Source organism: Podarcis filfolensis (assembly GCF_964270895.1).
Source record: "Podarcis filfolensis genome assembly, chromosome: 9".
Classification (NCBI taxonomy): domain Eukaryota; kingdom Metazoa; phylum Chordata; class Lepidosauria; order Squamata; family Lacertidae; genus Podarcis; species Podarcis filfolensis.
Genome location: NC_139610.1, coordinates 64,507,390 through 64,529,268, shown reverse-complemented (window position 1 = coordinate 64,529,268; position 21,879 = coordinate 64,507,390). Strand labels below are relative to the sequence as shown.

The window sequence follows — 21,879 nt, the reverse complement described above, 5'->3', positions numbered from 1 at the left end:
TGCATTTGCATACTGCCAACACAAGAGCACACTCAAATCTGAAACCTACCATTCCCAAGTTCCCAATCCATGTCGTAATTCTGGGATTCAGTATAATTCAAAATCAGCTGGGCGTTTGAGCTGTCCCAGTGGTTGCCTCTCCTCAGCAAAGCATTGAGTCCAAAGATCAGGTGCAGATTGGCGCAGCGTGCAAAGTCGTACAGAATATCCACTGTACTTCCTGTGAGCAGGTGGGAAAATAAGGACAAAGGGTCATGTTACGAGGAGGAAATCCCAGGGAAAAAATCCTCCCCCCCCCCCCCCCCGGAATCCTAGGTCAGAAAAATCATCTCACTGGAGAAGGTCCACTAGCAAAGATGGATCACAGAATCATAAAAATGTAGAGTTCGAAGGGACCTACAGTGGCTGCTTAAAATTGCACGAACCACAGTTACACATTTTTCTTATCTTCTAGTTTGGCCCAAGTTTGCACAGTCTGAAACAGCATATAACAAATGTGTGGAAGCGGCAACTGCAAAGTTTGTTATATACAGTTGTGAAAAGAATCTTAATGCAGAGGGTTACACGTTGTAAAGTTTAATTGCAGTACAGAGTCCAGAAAAAAATATTTATAATTTTCTGCTTGTTATTCTTTTTTCTCTTAAAAAAGAATATATTTTCTTGCAGATTGGGGGAGACCCCCATTACCCTAGAAATTACCGTATTTTTTGCTCTATAAGACTCACTTTTTCCCTCCTAAAAAGTAAGGGGAAATGTGTGTGCGTCTTATGGAGCAAATGCAGGCTGCGCAGCTATCCCAGAAGCCAGAACAGCAAGAGGGTTTGCTGCTTTCACTGCGCAGCGATCCCTCTTGCTGTTCTGGCTTCTGAGATTCAGAATATTTTTTTCTTGTTTTCCTCCTCCAAAAACTAGGTGCGTCTTGTGGTCTGGTGCGTCTTATAGAGTGAAAAATACGGTAATAAATTGTAGGATTTCTGATTATGTGGAGTATTGAAGGGAAGATTGCAGGCCAATGGGAAAGCATAGGCTAAGCTTCCTTTTCAACCCAGGTCTTCTCCTGGGATTGAGGTGTTAACATGACAAAAGCTGTTGATTCCTGTAAGAGCAGGGTGGCCATCTCTCAAGAGACTGCGATCTACTTTCACAATAAAAAACTGCCAGTGATCTACCCCCGTTTTTTTGGGGGGGGCGGTTCAGCTCAAAGTTGTTGAACTTTTTTTTAGAGAGGAGAAAACCCCATTTTTAAGGGGTTAAGAAAGAAGCTTTCGGTGGGGGGACTTCTGTTTTTTTGGGGGGTTAAAGGCAAGGGACACTCACAAAAAAGATCACTATGGATGCAAACAGCAGCACAGAGAAAGCTCCATCTTCCCTTCCAGAGATCGAACAACAATAGAGGGCAGGGTGAGGGGGCGGGGCAGGAGTCAGTTTTAGCGACACTAAGGAAAGGGAGCCAGAGATTGACCGTGATCTACCAAAACCTTGCAGGGATCTACCAGTAGATCATGATTGACCTGTTGGACATTCCTCCTCTAAGAGGAATTATTGGTCCTGGACAGACGGAGGTTGCCACATTGATGGGTTTGAGATGTCAGGAAAAGCGTGTCTTTAGTAAGGTGTGCTGGGAAGAAGGGAGAGAGATAAAGACTGGGATCCATTTTGGGCTGGCTGGCTGAAGGGAGTGCTTCCTTTGACGCCAGGGCTGCTCTGCTGTGGGGAACAAGCCCCTCTTGAGATGACCACGCTATAAAATCCAGACTCCTTCCATGCAGGCTGAAGATGTAAATAGGTGAATTAACCATATTTCTTAAAACTACGACAGTCTCGGCTGTGTCTCAATTCTCCAAAGGAACACAGACCCTGGGTGAGTGCCTGCAACCCCCTGGGTTCTTGCTACCGCTTGGCAGAAAGTAGAGGTGGCACCTAACCCCTGTAACAATATTATATTGGTGGCAAAAATGCTTTCTACACCTCTTGTTCCTGGAGAGGCAAAGAGGACAGACTTGCCAGAGTGTCTGCCCACCTCTGGATTTTAATTGTTGGGCCTGGGAGAGATTCAGGACATTTTATCCTCAATTAATTCCCACTGCAGTGAAAGACTCCTCCATGGGTGGTAATCCAAGGTGTCACTTCCATTAGATTCAGAAGACACCTCTGGACCTTAAATTGAGGCTCATACAACAAAAAATAATATTTAGAATATACTGGACCCCATTACGGTTGTTTAAAAAAGGGCTATCTAAGGTATCTAACTGCTGGAGATGCAATAGGGATAATGGTTCTCTGAAACATGTTTTTTTCATTGTCCAATGTTGAAAGATTTTTGGCAGAAGGTAACTGAAACTATCAACTATGGAACAACCTTACATTTACAGAGCAAAATATCCTCTTGAATAATATACCCAGCACATGGAACCTTACAAATACTGTAATAGGCTAAGATCTGGCAAAGCACAATAACAACTTTATTTTCCCTTCTACACGGCAGTTTGAATCCCCATGATGGGGTAAGCTCCTGTTGCTCTGTCCCAGCTCCTGCCAACCTAACAGTTCGAAAGCATGTCAATGTGCAAGTAGATAAATAGGTACCGCTCCAGCGGGAAGGTAAACGCCATTTCCGTGCACTGCTCTGGTTCGCCAAAAACAGATTAGTCATGCTGGCCACATGACCCGGAAGCTGTACGCCGGCTCCCTCGGCCCATAAAGTGAGATGAGCACCGCAACCCCAGAGTTGTCCACGACTGGACCTAACGGTCAGGGGGCCCTTTACCTTTAAAGGTAAAGGTAATTAGCAGAGCTCATTAAGTTTCCAGACCCCGTCATTTTCAGCAAACGGCGAAGAGAGAGACCTTCCAATTAGCGCGTGGTGGTTGCAAGCGTCTTACGCGTAATGGTTGTGTTTCGGGGCCTCGTCCTGGATTCCTCCCAGAGGATGACCATTTCCTGGAAAGGCCACTGAGACTGCAGTTGCTCTATGACGTCCATAGGCGTGGATCTGAATCCACAGACATCTGCAGCATCTGTGGCAGCAGAGAGAGGAGAGAGAGAGAGAGAAAGAGAACACACAACAGCGATCAACGTTTCAGGGTGATGATCTCACCAGCAGGAACAGTGAACCTTTTGAAGTCTAATAATAATAATAATAATAATAATAATAATAATAATAATAATAATGGTAGTTTATTATTTCCCTTCTCATCTGGCTGGGTTTCCCCAGCCACTTTGGGCGGCTTCCAACAGAATATTAAAATACGATAATCTATTAAACATTAAAAGCTTCCCTAAACAGGGCTGCCTTCAGATGTCTTCTAAAAGTCTGGTAGTTGTTTTTCTCTTTGACATCTGGTGGGAGGGCGTTCCACAGGGCGGGTGCCACTACCGAGAAGGCCCTTTGGGTCCCTTCCAACTTTACAGTTCTATGAGTCTGTGAAATGCAATTGACTGTAGTTCATTATCCTGATCGAGTATTGGAACGCTGCAATAACGTCAAAAAATTGCAATTTAAAAAACTGATAGATCCATCGACTAAAATCTGACTCTAAACTCATCAAAACTTATTTCAGTTCGCAGTCCTATCCAATATAGATTTTCCCGAATTCTTCAGGGCAAGACCAACCCCTAGCAATGAGTGTCAGTTGCCTGATAGTCTTGGAAAGAACCAGCAGCGCTGTCAAGGATCGTGTTAATTTTGCTTTATCTCGTGTGCAGAGTGCCTGGGGGAGGCCCTTGCAAAAGACGCCAAGAGGCCCTGTGTAAGAATACAGCACTGTCAGCAGCTCCCAGTGCCTGAAACTGGATGAAATTGACATTTACAGTTAGTATAATAGGACTGCTGACAACCGTCTATGAAAAGCCTGTGCAGAAGTTCTAGAACAGATATTTTTTTACCCACTTGGCCTCACAGATTGATAGCAACCATTAATGCCACTAACAGAGGGAGCCTGGCTTTTGTTGTTTCAGCCAACTCAGGAGGGAGCAGGCTTTCCTGTGCTCCGTTTTCCTTGCGGAAAAGTTGCCTCCCTAATTTCCTAAAGCGAAAGGTGCTGGGTGTCAGGGTAACCTGAAAGCCAAGGCAGGCCTGAGGAACCTAGGAAGTTGCCTTATACCTGGGTCAGACAAATGGTCCCTCTAGTTCAGTGTTGTACACTCTGACTGGCAACAGTTCTCCAGGGTTTTAGGTACTGTTAATGGAGAAATCTGAGGGCTCCCTTGGACAAAAAACAAGGACACCAGCCAGGAATGCCAGAGCAAAACAGCAGCCAGTAGGCTTGGTCTTTATAGAAGACTGTTGCGACAGGACTCCCACCTGCCACAAGGTGAAACAAGATGGAAGCCCCGAACAAAAGAGGACCCAAACTTTTATTAGCTGCTAATTCCTTGTTACACCCCCCCCACCTACATCATTAATACATCATGGTTACATCATAAAAGGGGAGGTCTGGTGGCAGTAATCTGAGCATCCTGGACGCTGTCCCATGGTTCCCCTTGCCCTCCACCAAACACCCATCAAGTGTAACAAAAGAGATATTTACATTTCCCTGTTTCCCAGCCAAGTTAATCACACCCTTTTGTCTTCATAGGTAAAGGTAAAGGGACCCCTGACTATTAGGTCCAGTCATGGCTGACTCTGGGGTTGCGGCGCTCATCTCGCTTTATTGGCTGAGGGAGCCAGCGTACAGCTTCCAGGTCATATGGCCAGCATGACTAAGCCGCTTCTGGCGAACCAGAGCAGTGCATAGAAACGCTGTTTACCTTCCCATTGGAGCAGTACCTATTTAACTACTTGCACTTTGACGTGCTTTTTAACTGCTAGGTTGGCAGGAGCAGGGACTGAGCAATGGGAGCTCACCCCGTCGCAGGGATTCGAACCACCGACCTTCCGATCGGCAAGCCCTAGGCTCTGTGGTTTAGACCACAGCGCCACCCGCGTCCCTTGTCTTCATCTGGGTTTGTTATTTCTGGAATGGCTACCTGTCTGGCACTCAGGTATCAGGATGCCAGGAATTATCACTCAGGCAGAGGGGCTGCTGAGTAGCTGAGCTCACATGTCTATATGAATTTCTGAAGTTTTCCCAGTGAGCCAGTACATAGATACAGTTATCAGTGAATTGTTACATTTGGTATTGTGCAGCAGAGGCCCTTTGAATAGATAGGAAGAAACTGTGATGGAGTGTTTTGTGGGGACAAATCACAAAAGTCACAAAAGTGATTGTGCTGATTTTGGTAGTGGGCTGCATGTGCATGAGATCTGCTGGAGAGGCAAAACCCCACCCCCAGATAAAGGTAAAGGGACCCCTGACCATTAGGTCCAGTCGTGACCAACTCTGGGGTTGTGGCGCTCATCTCCCTTTATTGGCCGAGGGAGCCGGGGTACAGCTTCCGGGTCATGTGGCCAGCATCACTAAGCCGCTTCTGGTGAACCAGAGCAGCACATGGAAACGCTGAGTGGTACCTATTTATCTACTTGCACTTTGACGTGCTTTCGAACTGCTAGGTTGGCAGGAGCAGGGACGGAGCAACAGGAGCTCACCCCGTCGCGGGGATTCAAACCGCTGACCTTCTGATCAGCAAGTCCTAGGCTCTGTGGTTTAACCCACAGTGCCACCCGAGTCCCAACCCCCCTAACCTATACATAAATTCCTGCAACAGTACCTAGCTCTCCTAGCTCTTTTGATACCTCCCTCTTGTGTAGAGGCAATACCACTGAAACTGCATAATGATCCACACCTGGAAAATGAATCTGCTTCTTGCATAGAGGATGGTGTCAACTAGTTTTTATGCTGAATATTCTTCATAATCCATCACTCTTTCATCTCTGAAAATCAAAGGCATGCATAATTGCTTTTGCCACCCAGTGCCCGTCTGCTCTGACTCTGTGCTTGGTGAGACTTACTCATGTGTAAGTGCGCTGCAGCTTACAACCTTTCGGCTCCAACCTACCTTGTTTAGCCAGCAAATTCTGGCAAACCTCTTCCTCTGCCGTTGGTTTCTCTTCAGGATCAAAGATCAAGAAGTCTGTCTTGGTGCCGCCAAATCTCACGAAGCCAGGAGATAAACCTCTTGCCAATGTGCGCAGTTTTGTAGAGCTGGGAAAGTGATAACGCGGAGAAATTGAAAGGAAACACCTTTTCATCCTGTTGGCTTTGATTCATCATCATCCATTCAGCTCATTCAGTTCATATCAGGCGCTTCTAGACTGTGGCAGTTTTGGGCTGGGGTTCAATCACAACTTGGTAAATTAAGGCAGTGCAATTCAAGCTGATTTGGAGCTTTCGTGAAACGAACCTGCTTCCCCAAACAATTAGAGTTTTTGTGATAAGGAAAGCAATGGAAAAGCAAGCTGGAAAGTGTAGGATAACACCTAGTTTGACGTAACATCATCTAACCTCCCCACAAACAAATCAGAATAAGTGCTCAATAAACAGGCCATCCAGAGGTGCCCTTATTCTCTGTTCAGTAGTTCCAGAAACTATGTGTGGTACCCAAGTATCAACCTACCTCTCCACAGTCTTGGTGCTGCATGTGTAGAATTCAGCTGGGAGTAAGATGGGGACAAAACTGGAATGAGCTGGCTCTGCTTGTCATTGCCTCTGGCGCCATCTGCTGTTCGCCTCCCCTCCTTCTACCCTATGGGACCAGTTTCCACTGTGTTTTAGAGAGCTGGGAGGGGAGATACGCCTGGAGATCCAGTCTTAGATCTCCCACATTGTGTGTGGTTTGGTGCTGAGCATGAAGTGTTTAATTGAACACGGCTGTTGGAACAGAAAGCGAAGAGAACCACTAGGAGGATTTCCTTTGCCAAGCCTGACACAGCAGCGGCCTGTGACTCATCATGTGTTCAACTTTCTTTCTCTTTTGCCTACATGCAATATTTGTAACTCTAAATATAAAGACGGCATACAGAAATCTTAAAGAGTTTCAAAGCTTTCACCAGCAATTTAAGCATCACATGAAAGGCTCTCTTCAAAGCAAACTTCTCGTGTCTGTTTAAGAAAGGAAAAGCAGCGGAATGCAGACTAGTTTCAAGTTCTCCTGCCTGCTATATTTACTGACAATATACCACTATGGGTTTTGATGTCTTTTAAGCACCACTGCTAAAGGTATTTCCTCTCCCCAGGGCTTAATCTGGATCAGGATTCAGCAGAATTCAGCTCCAGAATCTGTTTCTATCACCAGCCTCTGGGCATGTGTGGAGTGCATTTCCCTTCGCTGCCAGGTAACTGCAGCCTGGTCTACTCACTCGGGATTAAGAACCGTGATTTGCAGGACCTAGGCCCTTTATTTTAACTATAGTAGAGAGTCTCTAATACTTTGTCATATGGTAAAACTGTTACTGGACTGGAGTAGATTAGTGGTGGTGGTGCATTGCATAGGCACAGCTGTCAACTTTTCCCTTTTCTTGTGAGGAATCCTATTCGGAATAAGGGAATTTCCCTTAAAAAAAGGGAAACGTTGACAGCTATGGCATCAGGTGAGATCTCTCCTGATCCCTACATGATAGGAATTTTGAGGTCTTAGATTTATTTTAAATGTTCATAAGTGTACCAACCAAGCACGTACATAGACCAGCACAGGAAGACCAACCTGAAACCATTTTTTATTCCCAAACTAACCAAATGTTTTCTCTGCAAGGTCAAAGGAAAATGGAAAAGCCTCCCCACTGTCTTTTCCTTCACAAATCCTGTCTTAAGATATGAACAGGGTGTGAGGCTGTGACCTGGACTCAGGAACTAAGTATTTATCATTACAAAAGACTGGCCAGGCTCCCCAGGCAATCCAATCAAGTGACCATTAAACAGATAACCTGTCAGATGAGATAAACAAGTCACTCAGATTTCTGCTGTAGACCGCCTTTTCTGTGATGTATCTGGGGGTTATGGTCTTGGGTTACACCCCTTCTGTGATGTATGTATGATGTTTGGAGGGGTGGTCTTGAGCTCCAGGGCAGGGAATTAAAAATGTCTATATAAGGCCTTGCGCACCATTGTTCTAGGTTCCTCCTCCCTCCTGCATGTGGTGAGGGGAGCACCCTGTTGCAACAAATCAATAAAGATGAGGCTTACTAGCTGCTTTGCTTCTCAATATTCTCTGGTTGGCCTCTGTTATTTTCTCCTACCAATAGGGAACCTACGTAAGGACTCTATATGGGCTCTTGGATACCCCATAAGTGGAAAAGGGCAGATTTTGTTTACAACACCTACACACAGAAAAAATAGCATATCGAGGACAAAGTTATGCAAGAACCCTTTTTCTAGTTTTCCCTGTTATTTTGATGTTTGAATATTATGCTGAAAATGAATGAAATGCAGCTAAAATATTATGTTTGTTTTTCACATGGTCTAGTCCTTCTCTTGCCCACCCCCCTAATATTCTTAAAAGGGTCTCTTTTCCAGTCTTCAGAGAGCAGCTGGAAGTGGGGAGGCAGAAAAAGGGCCTCTTTTCCTTCCACTCTGCAGTTTTGATCAGAAATCTTCGGCGCAGTACTGCACCTAGAGTTCAGAAACTGCTCGCGCTAATGAAATTCCCTGTCACAAAATGAGCTTAGAACAGTGGGAGTTTCGAACACTGCTTGTAACCTTATAAATGAAAAATATATATTTTTCTTTCTTTTGTGGGATCAAGCACAAGGCATCAGATTTGCGCCTTTCATCAGCTAAATGGCAAATATGCAGCAGCTCAGCAGCCACGAACAACTTCCTGGTTGGAGCTGATAAAATACCAGAGTTAAATAAAGGACTCGCCTGATAACAAGCGATAACAAGTTTGTTTCTTACTCCACTTTTCTTCTGCTTTTGAGAGCCAAGGTTCAAAGGGCGCCCAGCGAAAGAACATGGAAATGAAAACTATATCCATTGTACACAAAGAAATGCTAGGAGGCTGTGTAAAATTGAGGAACAAAGATATAAGGAGTGTGCAGATTCATTACATAATATGAAATACAGTTTGACATCTTTGGCATGTTTCTAGTCCTCAGGATGGTAAACGGGAGTGTTATGTATTGAAGTTCTCACCCTGGCCACCAGGAGTACCGTGTATATAGTTTTCACTCAGGTCCACGTCAGTTATTTTAGGCGGGAAACCCTGGGTTGTTGTTGCTACAATGTTGACAGCCGGCTGCCTATAAAAGCAGGCCGGCTGAGCTGTTTGCTGTTCAGTTCTGTTCCAGCTTACAAATAAAGAGCTGCTCTGGAGAAATCGCTGTGTCATCTGCTATGTCTACCCACTATTCAACAGGGAGCATAATAATCTGTAGCCAATGTTGCAGAAAGGGATGATCCCCATAGTCAATACTCAGAGTAGACCCACTGAAATCAAGTTCAAGTCAGCCACACAATACACGGATATTAGTGATTCTGCCAAAGTGGGAATAACAGACTTGGCATATGAATTCTCACAGTATTGAGCTGTATTGTGAGCTGAGATCCTGCAATTTGTACTCTGTAATTAAACTGGAGACATGTTAGCATATATGCCAGTTTTGTTCCTGTGTCATTAGCTTTCATCAGGCTATGCATCCAAAGCCAGTAGCCACTGTTAGCACATGCTCAGAAGCTAATCGCTTTAACTCCTTCCTTTTGAATGAAAAAAACACCTCCCTTTATTTACTTTCCAGAAGGGGAGCTGTGTGAAATCTCTTGCAGCAAAAACTAATAGTAATAATAGTAATAGTAATAGTAATAGTAATAATAATAATAATAATAATAATAATAATAATAATAATATATATTATTTATACCCCGCCCATCTGGCTAGGTTTCCTCAGCCACTCTGGGCGGCTTCCAACAAAACATTAAAAACACAATAAAAGATCAAACATTAAAAACTTCCCTAAACAGGACTGCCTTCAGATGTCTTCTAAAAGTCAGATAGTTGCTTATTTCCTTGACATCTGATGGGAGGGCGTTCCACAGGGCGGGCCCCAATGCCATTTCCCCATCACATCATCGACTGCAAAAAATCCAATTATGTTTTTAAGTGCTTTTTTTGTGCTAGAGTGACAGAGTGCTTTAATCTACGTCAGTTGTGCAAACCTAAATTCGCAGCATGTGTTCTTGAATGCCTCCTGCAAAAGAGTAACTGTCTGGAGGCACCCAGACAGATGCCACAACCCTCTTCTAAATGTACTTGAAATGTTAAAATGGGAATGTATTTGGAGAACAATACCTGGGTTCCTGTTGGAGAATCAATTGGCTTGGAAATGCCATGTCTTATCTGTGTTCAGCTAGCACAGCAGTGATCTGTCCAGTGTGGCACAGTGGTTAAAGTGTCTGACATTTGAGACATAGGATGAAATCCCCATTCAGCAACAAAGCACAGTGGGAGAACTTGGGCCAGCTGTTATCTGTCAGTCTAGCCTACCCCACAGGGTTGCTGAGAGGAAAACCATGTATACTGCACCCTGAGTTCCATGAAGAAAAGCCAGGATAAAAAAAAATAAAACAGAGTAAATAAATATCTGTGCTACCTCTGGCTCTTGTGAATCCTGCAGCCAGGAGATTTCTCTGGTGGTTACCAGGAATGTTGTTTTAAAAACAAAACCCATGGCTTATTTGGCTTTGCATGTATGAAAACCTCCTATCCTGTACTGCTCATGACTTGAAACTCTGCTCTGGGAAATACAGTAGGGTTGCCATACCTCCGAAATTTCCCGGACATAGCCAGGATTTGGCCATTGGAAACAGTGTCCATGCAGAAATCGCTTTAATGTCTGGGGAAATCTGGATGTATAGCAACCCATGTCGTAAGTGTAAAATTTGGTGGGTTTTTTTTTTAAAAAAGTGAAAAAGTATTTTCACTTTTTGGAATATGGCAACTCTAGAATACAGGGCCTCTCCTCCAACCACCCCTTTACAATACCCAAATTGCACTGAAAAAGAAGAAGAGTTTGGATTTGATACCCCGCTTTATCACTACCCTAAGGAGTCTCAAGGGATGCGGGTGGCGCTGTGGGTTAAACCACAGAGCCTAGGACTTGCTGATCAGAAGGCCGGTGGTTCGAATCCCTGCGACGGGGTGAGCTCCCATTGCTCGGCCCCTGCTCTTGCCAACCTAGCAGTTCAAAAGCACATCAAAGTACAAGTAGATAAATAGGTACCACTCCGGTGGGAAGGTAAACAGCATTTCCATGCTGCTCTGGTTCGCCAGAAGGGGCTTAGTCATGCTGGCCACATGACCCAGAAACTGTTCTCCGGCTCCCTCGGCCAATAAAGCGAGATGAGTGCCGCAACCCCAGAGTCGGCCACGACTGGATCTAATGGTTAGAGGTCCCTTTACCTTTACCTTTAAGGAGTCTCAAAGCGGCTAACAATTCCCTTTCCCTTCCTCCCTCACAACAAACACTCTGTGAGGTGAGTGGGGCTGAGAGACTTCAAAGAAGTGTGACTGGCCCAAGGTCACCCAGCAGCTGCATGTGGAGGAGCGGGGAAGCGAACCCGGTTCACCAGATTACGAGTATACTGCTCTTAACCACTACACCACACTATGAATTAATGTGCAAAAAATATTGCAAGTCAACTGAGGACTCTTCCTTTTGAGAGAAAAAAGAGCATGTGATCTTCCTTTTGAGCCTCCGACAATTTGGCGCTCTGCAAGCCAATGGTGACATCGCCAACCCAAATCATAGGCGGTTGAGCAAGTGGCCAGGCAGACCCAAAATCTACACAGTGCTTTTAGCTGCTACAAGGCTAACTACAGGAAGGTATATAGGCTGCACTTAACAAAACAACAACAACACATGCCTTGATGCATTTTAAAACTGCTGGAATGCGGCTACATGTAGCAGAAAGAGACGTCAGCTATCTCAGCAGCAAGGGGAAACAGGATTCTCCCGGCATATCTCCCCAGCCAAAGCACCCAGAGCGAACCACAGGAAATGTCAAAGCGAAAATGGTCAGATAATTAAGAGTGCATTTGCACTCCTTAATCCCAAGGATGCCAACTCATTCATCCTTGCCAGCCTACAGCCAGAGGGTAAAGTGGCAACCAGGAAAGGGGGAAAGTGTCACAGGGTGAGTCTTATAAAGAAAAACAATGTGCCTATAAAAGGCCATGGAAGTCAGGGGTCACATGTGCATGATAGAATCCTAGAGTTGGAAGCGATCCTGAGGATCATCTAGTCCAACCCTCTGCAATGCAGTATGATAGGAATTTTGAGGTCTTAGATATATGTTAAATGTTCATAAGTGTACCAACCAAGCACGTACATAGATCAGCACAAGAAGACCGACCTGAAACCATTTTTTATTCCCAAACTGACCAAATGTTTTCTCTGCAAGGTCAAAGGTAAATGGAAAAGCCTCCCCATTGTCTTTTCCTTCACAAATCCAGTCTTAAGGGCACATTTAAGATATGAATAGGGTGTGAGGCTGTGACCTGGCTCAGGAACTAAGTCTTTATCATTACAAAAGACTGGCCAGGCTCCCCAGGCAATCCAATCAAGAGATCATTAAACAGGTAACCTGTCAGGTGAGATAAACAACGCGCTCAGATTTCTGCTGTAGACCGCCTTTTCTGTGATGTAGGTATGATGTATTTTGATGCAATTATTTTTAAATGGGTTTTAGCAACTGCTGTGATGGCAAGTGTAGGATTCCACATTAATTAACCCTATTTATCTAGTGAGATCTAATGTGCTCTAAGGTTACAATTTACAATCCTAAACTCTGAACCTTTAGGATCAAGGTCCCCAGGCTACATAATAAATATACATCCCTGCCAACTCAAGGTTGGGTCAGGCCAAGGAGGGGCCCTTCTGAATCCCTGGGGTCACATCCAGTACCCGACCTGGTTGACTGCTGGCACAAGGCCTGGAGATAGACCTCCAGGTTTATACAGTCATTACTGGGACCTTTCTAAGAAATCCTTTGCTGCCACAGCAAGAAACTGAGAAAGAGGCAAGCATATAGCCCAGGGGTAGGCTACCTAAGGCCCATGGGCCGGATCTGGCCCAATCGCCTTCTCAATCTGGCCCGCGGACGGTCCGGGAATCAGTGTGTTTTTATATGAGTAGAATGTGTCCTTTTATTTAAAATGCATCTCTGGGTTATTTGTGGGGCATAGGAATTTGTTCATTCCCCTCCCCCCCCCAAAAAAAATATAGTCCAGCCCACCACATCGTCTGAGGGATGATGGACCAGCCCACGGCTGGAAAAGGTTGCTGATTCCTGATATAGCCCATTGGAGGCACAGTTTGTAGGCAGGAGGAGAACCTGGAAAAACTACCACTTCAACAGCACTTGAAATCTTGGCAATGTCTACATCTCTATGCTTCAACTGAAGGACCAGAGACGTCATATTTAAGATGATGTATTGTTTCTACACCGCCATCAGTTTATATGGAATTTTACAGAGTTTCCTAAGTGAAATGGCAAGTTTAGGTCTCTGCCTGCAAGGAGCTTATTTTCTAAATTTGACAGTGGGGTTAGAGACCTTCTGTGCCTCTGATTATATGCAGAGTGCCTTTTAACTCTGAGAAAAACAGCCCCCTCTTCCTAACTAGGAATTACGGGCAAAACCTAGCGCAGAAAGTATTAGCTCGTGGCTGGCATGTTCAGACTTCTGTAGCCCTTTAGTTAGAAGAAATTTGGACAAAGCATTTCAAAAAGGGAAGTTTCAGCTGCAGGCAGAAACCAAGCAAGAGATTTTTCAGCTTTGAAACAAGTTTTCACACACTCTCTCTCTCACACACACACGCAAAACTTCAGGGGAAACCCAGCTTGGGACTTGCATGTTCACTCACGAACCCTGCACCGAGCTCCGGCATCTTCATCCGCTGCAAAGCAGGCAGCAGCTCGTCAGGTGCAGCTCCCCCCCCTTTTCCCCTGTTGGTAAACAGCCTTCTCGTAAGGCGCAGCGGGCAAGATCCCGCACACACCCAAAAAGGGGGGCCAAACCAGAAAACAGCGAGCCTGGCGTGACCTACCCCAGGAAGGTGATGAATCTGGGATCCGTGGCTAGGTTGGCATCGATGGTGAGAGACAGGAAAAACGGGCTGACCTCCCTGGCCGGCTGCTCGGGCAGCTGAATGCTCAGCACGGCCGCCTCGCTTTGGCCGGGATCCGCCCAGGAGCCCCCGGTCAGCGGAGCCCGGCAGAGAAGCGCCAGGATCAGTCCCAGCAGCAGCAGCATCCTGCGTCCCAGAGCGCGCTTGGAGAGATCGGGAAAAAGGAGATCCTCGCCGGCGCTTGCTCCTCCTCCTGCTATTTCTACTACTGCCACTGCCTGCCTGCCTCTGGGAGGTGGAGGAGGAGGAGGAGGAGGGAGCGCGCATTTCTGCGTCCCAAGCGCTGCCCTGCCTCCTGTTGCGGCGTTTTGGGAAAGGCAAGAAACGATCCGCCCTCGGATTCAGTCACCCGACGCGCAAAGACGCGCAAAGACGCGCAGAGGGGACGACCCAGATCAGGCGGGAGAGGCAGTCTTGGAGGTGGTTGGGGAAGAGCTAACACGTTCAGGGGGATCCGGCATCAGTCTCCCCCCCCCCCCGCACACACACACACTCTCCAGCGAGGCCTTAAATGGCTTACCACCCCAGGGGACTGAGCTTGAGGATATAGGTGCCATGGCCACCCAGAACAGAGTGCCTCTGGGCCTGTACAAAGTGCAGCCTTCAGTAGCAGACTGGCCGAGGTCTAGCTTCACGTGGTGGTGGTGGGCACCCACATACACCCGCCCACACACACCTGGAGCACCTGCCCCATAGGAGCCAACTTCTGGGGGCCGAGGTCCCTTCAGCCTCCCCCATAAAATACTTGAGGGGAGCGTTTAAGCCCCGCCCCCAAGTGGTTGGGCATTCAATGTTTGGTAAGGCATACTCTCAGGAAAACAGGTTTAGGATTGCTGCCTTTGGGAAGGATCAGATTTGGGGCCTGAGGGCAGTCTCAGGGTTGTGAGGATAAAAGAAGACCACCTTGAATAATACCCTGAGCAATTTAGGAGGCAGGTGAAATTAGACACACACACACAGACACACAGACACACACACACACACACACACAGAGAGAGAGAGAGATTTGCTGCTTCTGCTCATGTTGCTTGCCAGTCCTCCCTATGTCCTCCATCAATGCCTCACCCCAAGATTGTGATGAGGCACCACAAACCTTCCAATGGGGGCTGTGTGATGACAGCCTTACATTTTTATGACTATAGGAAGATAAACATACAGCATAACAAAAACTGTCATGGTGGGCCATGATATGAACGCCGGACTTGCTGGCTCAAGAGTTGTGCAGCTCCGTTCTTCATGGATAGGGTTCAAATGATGTTGGAGATAGAATTAATAGCCTTTGAAACAAGCCTATTTATGTTTGCAATTGACTTTTCCCCATGTCTGTTCTCTTCTTCTTTCTCTTCGCCCCCACGTTTTGTCATTTGTTGCTTCCCACAAGCCTCCTAGTTATTAGCAGAGCGAGCATCAGATCTGAATGCTAAGACTACAGAGAAAAAGCCTGGGAGAGTGACAACCACAAAGTATGTGTGCATCATATTTCCCCTACACACTTCCTCCAAGGAGATGGTATATATACATGGCTTTCCCTCCTTCCCACTTCATCATCACGACAACCCTGGAAGGTAGGTCTGGTGCTGAAAGAGTCACTTGCCCATGGACACTGTCTGAACTCTCTGGCTGAAGAAGGACTGGGGTCACCCCATCCTAGTCCATGCTACTAACAACAACAGTGAGCGAGGAAAAACGGTTCCCCTTTTTTGCTGCAAATTCTAGTGACCTTTTCAAGAAAACAGGAACCTGTACTTTTGCTCGCATGCATTCAAGTAAAACTTTTGTATGTATCTCCAGGAAATCCACATCCTGTTGACTGGGATACACCTTGCAAATCAGAGCAATTTACATTTTTCAGAGCATGAAACAGACTCTTCCTTCTAGTTTAGCATCCTGATTTCAGTGTTTGAGCCTATGCCAGAGGCAGAATGCCTCTGAAAATGCCAATTACTGACAAGCATGGGTTGAGGACAGTGCTGTTGTGCTCAGGCACTCTTTGAGGGCTTCCAATGAGCATCTCTTTGGCCACTGAGAGAACGGAGTACTGTCACCTGTCAGTGTGGTGTAGTGGTTAAGAGCGGTAGACTCCTAATCTTCGTGTCTCCGCTCCTCCACATGCAGCTGCTGGGTGACCTTGGGCTAGTCACACTTCTCTGAAGTCTCTCAGCCCCACTCACCTCACAGAGTGTTTGTTGTGGGGGAGGAAGGGAAAGGAGAATGTTAGCCACTTTGAGACTCCTTCGGGTAGTGATAAAGCGGGATATCAAATCCAAACTCTTCTTCTTATGTCCTTGTGCCTATGGGAAGCCTGAAAGCAGGACCTAAACACAACAGCACCCTCCCCTATTGCTGTCCCCAGCAGCTGGCACTCAGAGGCATATCTTACTTGTGATAATTGAGGCAGAACATAGCCATTGCAGTTAGTAGCCATCGATAGCTTCCTCCACTCATAAATTTGCCCCATCGTCTTTTAAAGCTACCCAGGTTGTCGGCCATCACGACATCTATCTGGGTAGCAAAGTCCATAGTTTTAACCATGCACCGTGTTAAGATGTACTTCCTGAATAATGTCTGGATCAAGCCTTATGAGGAATGGTTGAGGGAGCTGGGTATGTTTAGCCTGGAAAAGAGGAGCCCGGGAAGAGATAGGATAGGTAAAGGTAAAGGGACCCCTGACCATTAGGTCCAGTCGTGGCCGACTCTGGGGTTGCGGTGCTCATCTTGCTTTATTGGTTGAGGGAGCCAGCGTACAGCTTCTGGATCATGTGGCCAGTATGACTAAGCCGCTTCTGGCGAACCAGAGCAGCGCACGGAAACTCCGTTTACCTTCCCACCGGAGCGCTACCTATTCATCTACTTGCACTTTGACGTGCTTTCGAACTGCTAGGTTGGCAGGAGCAGGGACCGAGCAACGGGAGCTCACCCCGTCATGGGGATTCGAACCGCCGACCTTCTGATTGGCAAGTCCTAGGCTCTGTGGTTTAACCCACAGCACCACCTGCGTCCCTAGGAGATAGGATAGCCATCTTCAAACATCTCAAGGGCTGTCACTCTTGTTTTCTCCTGCTCTGGAGGCTAGGACGGGAACAACGGTCCAACAGTGGAAAGGTCTCCATGGGGAGGTTGTGGAGTCTCTTTCCTTAGAGGTTTTTAAGCAGAGGTTGGATGGCCATCTGTCATGTATGGTCTAGTTGAGAGTTCTGCATAGCAGGGGGTTGGACCACATGATTCTCAGGGTCCCTTCTAACTCTACAACTCTATGAATCTCCCAACATTCAGCTGTTTGTGGCAGAGGCAGACCCTTTGGATTTGTGTTGCTGCTGCCTACAGAAACGGAGCTGGGCTGGGGCAACAGCAGATGTGAAGCAGGGCACCAGCAGCACTGATACTAACCCAGCACCACTGTTGACCTTGATGTCGCTCACGGTCAGCCCTGCCCTTGTCAGCTGCAAGGACACCCAGTGTTGGTAGCGCTGCTCTGCAGTTCCACACTACCATGTGTAAAAGGTAAAGGTAAAGGACCTTTGGATGGTTAAGTCCAGTCAAAGGTGACTCTGGGGTTGTGGCGCTCATCTCGCGCTCTAGGCAGAGGGAGCCGGAGTTTGTCAGCAGACAGCTTCCGGGTTATGTGGCCAGCATGACTAAGCCGCTTCTGGCGAACCAGAGCAGCGCACGGAAATGCCGTTTACCTTCCCGCCAGAGCGGTACCTATTTATCTACTTGCACTGGTGCACTTTCAAACTGCTAGGTGGGCAGGAGCTGGGACCAAACAACGGGAGCTCACCCTGTCCCAGGGATTCGAACCGCCAACCTTCTGATCGGCAAGCCCTAGGCTCAGTGGTTTAGGCCACAGCACTACCCATGTCCCCACTCTCTCTAAACAAGTGCATAATTCAGAAGTGGCAGGAGTGTCTTTGATGGCTAGCAGTGCCTTTTACTGGCTACAGCTGTTCCTGGATCAGGAGAGCTTGACCACAGTTGTCCATGTACTGTTAAGCTAAGGCTGGATTACTGCAATGTGTTCTATGTGGGGCTACCCTTGAGGTTTGCCTGGAGGACGCAGGCTGTTCGGCGCATGGCAGCTAGGTTTATTGTGGGTGGGAAGAGCAAACTACCACCAGCATCTTAACACCCGGCTGCCACCCTGCTACAAGGCCACGTTTCAGCTTTTGGTACTTAATGCCTATACAGTTTGGACCAGGTGACTTGAGACCACCACACCCCTTACAACGTGATCCGTAGGGCATTGTGTTCTGTGTGTTCTGCAGGAATTTGTCCTTTCAGTCCCCAAAATGGCTGCACAGCAAATCAGAGCAGGGCTGTCAGTGGGGCCGCCTTGTTTTGTGGAATAGCATTCCTGTTGTTGGTGCCTACACCCTATGCTTTCCAAAAACAACTTTTTGTTTTGACACGTTTCCCCTACTGGATGAAAGGTCTCTGCCTTGGATTTTCATTCGGCATTGTTTTAAAGCTTCTTCTCAGTTGCTTTTTGTACAGTCTTTTAGCTGTTCATGCCTGCAAATCACCTTGAGAGACATATTTAAGCAGAGGGTGTTTTGTAAGTTGTCCCTCTCCGCAGAGGTGCATCGAACACCTTCATTATACATGATACCTATTTACACTGGCTTTTGATGTTTGTGATGTATGTTTTTGGTACAACTTTTTTTTGTGATCCTAAGTTGTTTTAAATGGTTTTGGTTGCTGTGACCTGCCCTGGGGCTAGGGCTGGGTGATACGTTTTTGAACATGGCGATGTCTCACTAGCTAAACACTGCGATACGCCAATATGTCTCAGTGTCTGAAATAAGGATGGAGCTATGTAGAATCATTGGATGGTTTTATGGTTTTTCCTGCATTGTGATTTTCGCTGGCACCTGCTCTTGTGATTCACTGCCTCCGGTATGAGGCAGTGGATTGCTGAGCCGGCAGAGTTAACATAGGCTGCAGAAATTGAGAGAAACATTGGCTGGCTTCATGGTTTTCCCCATAAGGCGAGTTTTGCATGCGCACACATTCGCGATATATTGTCAAGTCAAAAATTACGAAACTGATATCATGATATAGACTTCAAACCAGTTTTGGACATGTTTAAATCTAAATCAAACAAGTGTTGGAAATGTAAAGAGAAAGAAGGTTATTTTTATCATATGCGGTGGTCTTGTAGTAAGGTTAAAGCTTACTGGGAAATGATATACAATAAATTGAAAAGGATGTTTAAAATAACCTTTGTAAAAAAACAAACAATCCAGAAGCTTTTCTTTTGGGAATTATAGGGACAGAACTACCTAAATTGTGTAGAAATTTATTTATGTATGCAACTACAGCAGCAAGAATGCTACTCACCCCAAAATGGAAAGAAGCAGAAGTCTCAGCAAAGGAAGAATGGATACGAAAGCAGAAAGAAATGGCAAAACTTACTGAAAGAATAAGAAATCAAGGTAACAAACTTTTTATAAAAGAATGGAAATGGTTTATTGAATATTTACAGATAAATTACAAACAGATAAAAACACTGGCAGGATTATTGTAATAACCTGCAGTTTCATAAGAGTATATATTTAAAGTAGATACGTAATTAAATGAGCAAATTAAATGAATTTGGATATGCCGATATTTTTAAAATTAGTTTAAGGAACCGCAAAGAGGGAAAAGGAAGTCAAACTCTGAAATGTTAAAATGATTGTAAAACTAATGAAATGTGTAAATTTGAAAAGTATAAATAAAAACTTAAAAAAAGAAGTGTTTGGCATCTTCACTACCTTTCAGCAAGTGCACCTCTTTAACCTGGCCTGTGATATCTCAGATGTGTGTTTTCAGAATCCACCCTATTCCTGTGACAACAATCTGTTTTAACTGTTTTAATACTGGATTTTAAAAATGTTGTAACCTGCCCTGGGTCCTGCTGGTGAAGGGCGGATAATAAATTAAACACTCATAGTCCCTAACCATTAACTGTCCTGGCTGGGGCAGGCAGAAGTGGAGTGCAGCAACACCTGGAGTTTAGCTATCCCTGATCTAAGGCATCTATTACTATTTTAGTTGCCAGGTCCAATTTGACTCCTACTTTGGAGTTCTGGAAATGCGGCAATAGGAATTTGAAAAAGCTACCTGTGTTCGCATGTGTTTTCAATGCAAAAATTGCAATTTCTGCTTCAGGCACGTTGATAACACCAGCACATCTGTTCCGAAGAAAGGTGTATTTTCAAATAAGCTTTAGTGCCTCCCAAGACGTGTCATCATAAATACAGGAAGTCACAGTTTAAAGGCGGTGGCGCATAAACAAGGAGTAACCTGCCAATGAGTCAGCTGTTCCCAGGCAATCTCCACCCAGCAACAGGTTTTTCTACTTTAATCAATCACAGAGCCAAGTAGGGCCAAAGTGACCAAGTAAATCGAAATGACACAGGCTTTTGAAACATACCTTCCGCTAAATACTCTTCTATCTTTTCCCACATCTCAAACTAATAATACTTCTTTTCCAGGCTCACAGGAAGACCTCCTCCTCCCTCTGCTATTAAGATGCATGAAAATAACCCAAAGGCAAGCATTTCAACAGAGTTCTCATGAATCTTTGGACCGAGGCTTGCTCAAGAATTCCAATGCACAACACACATGAAATTAGGCTTGTTGTTGTTTAGTCGTGACCCCATGGACCAGAGCATGCCAGGCACTCGTGTCTTCCACTGCCTCCTGCAGTTTGGTCAAACTCATGCTGGTAGCTTCAAGAACACTGTCTTCAAGAATCTTGTCCTCTGTCGTCCCCTTCTCCTTGTGCCCTCCATCTATCCCAACATCAGGGTCTTTTCCAGGGAGTCTTCTCTTCTCATGAGGTGGCCAAAGTATTGGAGCCTCAGCTTCAGGATCTGTCCTTCCAGTGAGCACTCAGGGCTGATTTCCTTCAGAATGGATAGGTTTGATCTTCTTGCAGTCCATGGGACTCTCAAGAGTCTCCTCCAGCACCATAATTCAAAAGCATCAATTTTTCGGCGTTTAGCCTTCTTTATGGTCCAGCTCTCACTTCCATACACCACTACTGGGAAAACCATAGCTTTAACTATATGGACCTTTGTCGGCAAGGTGATGTCTTTGCTTTTTAAGATGCTGACTAGGGTTTGTCATCGCTTTTCTCCCAAGAAGCAGGTGTCTTTTAATTTCATGACTGCTGTCATCATCTGCAATGATCATGGAGCCCAAGAAAGTAAAATCTCACTGCAAAGGTGGCAGGTTCTCCAGGTCTAGGGAAAACAGATTGCTGGACTAGATAGGTCTTTCAGTCTGATGCAACTCGCTCCTCTTAGGTTTATATGTAAAGGACAGAGATAATCACCTAGATTTTTTTAGGGTGGCATTGCCCCCAAAATGGCAGATTACAATTTGCAGCTCTCTACTGTGGAGCTTGGGACGCGGGTGGCGCTGTGGGCTAAATCACAGAGCCTAGGACTTGCCGATCAGAAGGCTGGTGGTTCGAATCCCAGCGACGGGGTGAGCTCCCATTGCTCGGTCCCAGCTCCTGCCAACCTAGCAGTTCCAAGCACGTCAAAGTGCAAGTAGATAAATAGGTACCGCTCCGGCGGGAAGGTAAACGGCGTTTACGTGCGCTGAAGTGACATAGTCATGCTGGCCACATGACCCGGAAGCTGTACGCCGGCTCCCTCGGCCAATAAAGCGAGATGAGTGCTGCAACCCCAGAGTTGGTCATAACTGGACCTAATGGTCAGGGATCCCTTTACCTTTACTGTGGAGCTTCTTACTTATGTTGACGTTTGACTATCCGACTCGCTTTGGTTTCTGAACCTGCTATGTGCCTTAAGTGTCTGCACACACCTGGTTAGAACTTGCAGTATTGCCATCAGTACATGGTAACTGGGTTCGGTCGTCTATAACAC

The 21,879-nt window shown here is 46.0% G+C and overlaps 1 protein-coding gene and 1 long non-coding RNA gene across 2 annotated transcripts in view; one reads left to right on the top strand and one right to left on the bottom strand.

Moving 5' to 3' along the window:
- HPSE (heparanase) overlaps positions 1 to 14,283 on the bottom strand; it is a 28,923-nt gene extending 14,640 nt beyond the window's left edge. Inside the window, exons 1-4 of the mRNA XM_083571437.1 lie at positions 13,919 to 14,283; positions 5,938 to 6,083; positions 2,883 to 3,017; positions 50 to 220 (exon numbers count right to left, since the gene is read on the bottom strand). Coding sequence (XP_083427563.1) covers positions 50 to 220; positions 2,883 to 3,017; positions 5,938 to 6,083; positions 13,919 to 14,124 — 658 coding nt within the window. The 5' untranslated portion in view covers positions 14,125 to 14,283. The remainder of the gene's footprint in view (positions 1 to 49; positions 221 to 2,882; positions 3,018 to 5,937; positions 6,084 to 13,918) is intronic.
- LOC310742573 overlaps positions 1 to 21,879 on the top strand; it is a 403,250-nt gene that overhangs the window by 75,003 nt on the left and 306,368 nt on the right. The gene's annotated exons all lie outside the window — the stretch shown is intronic.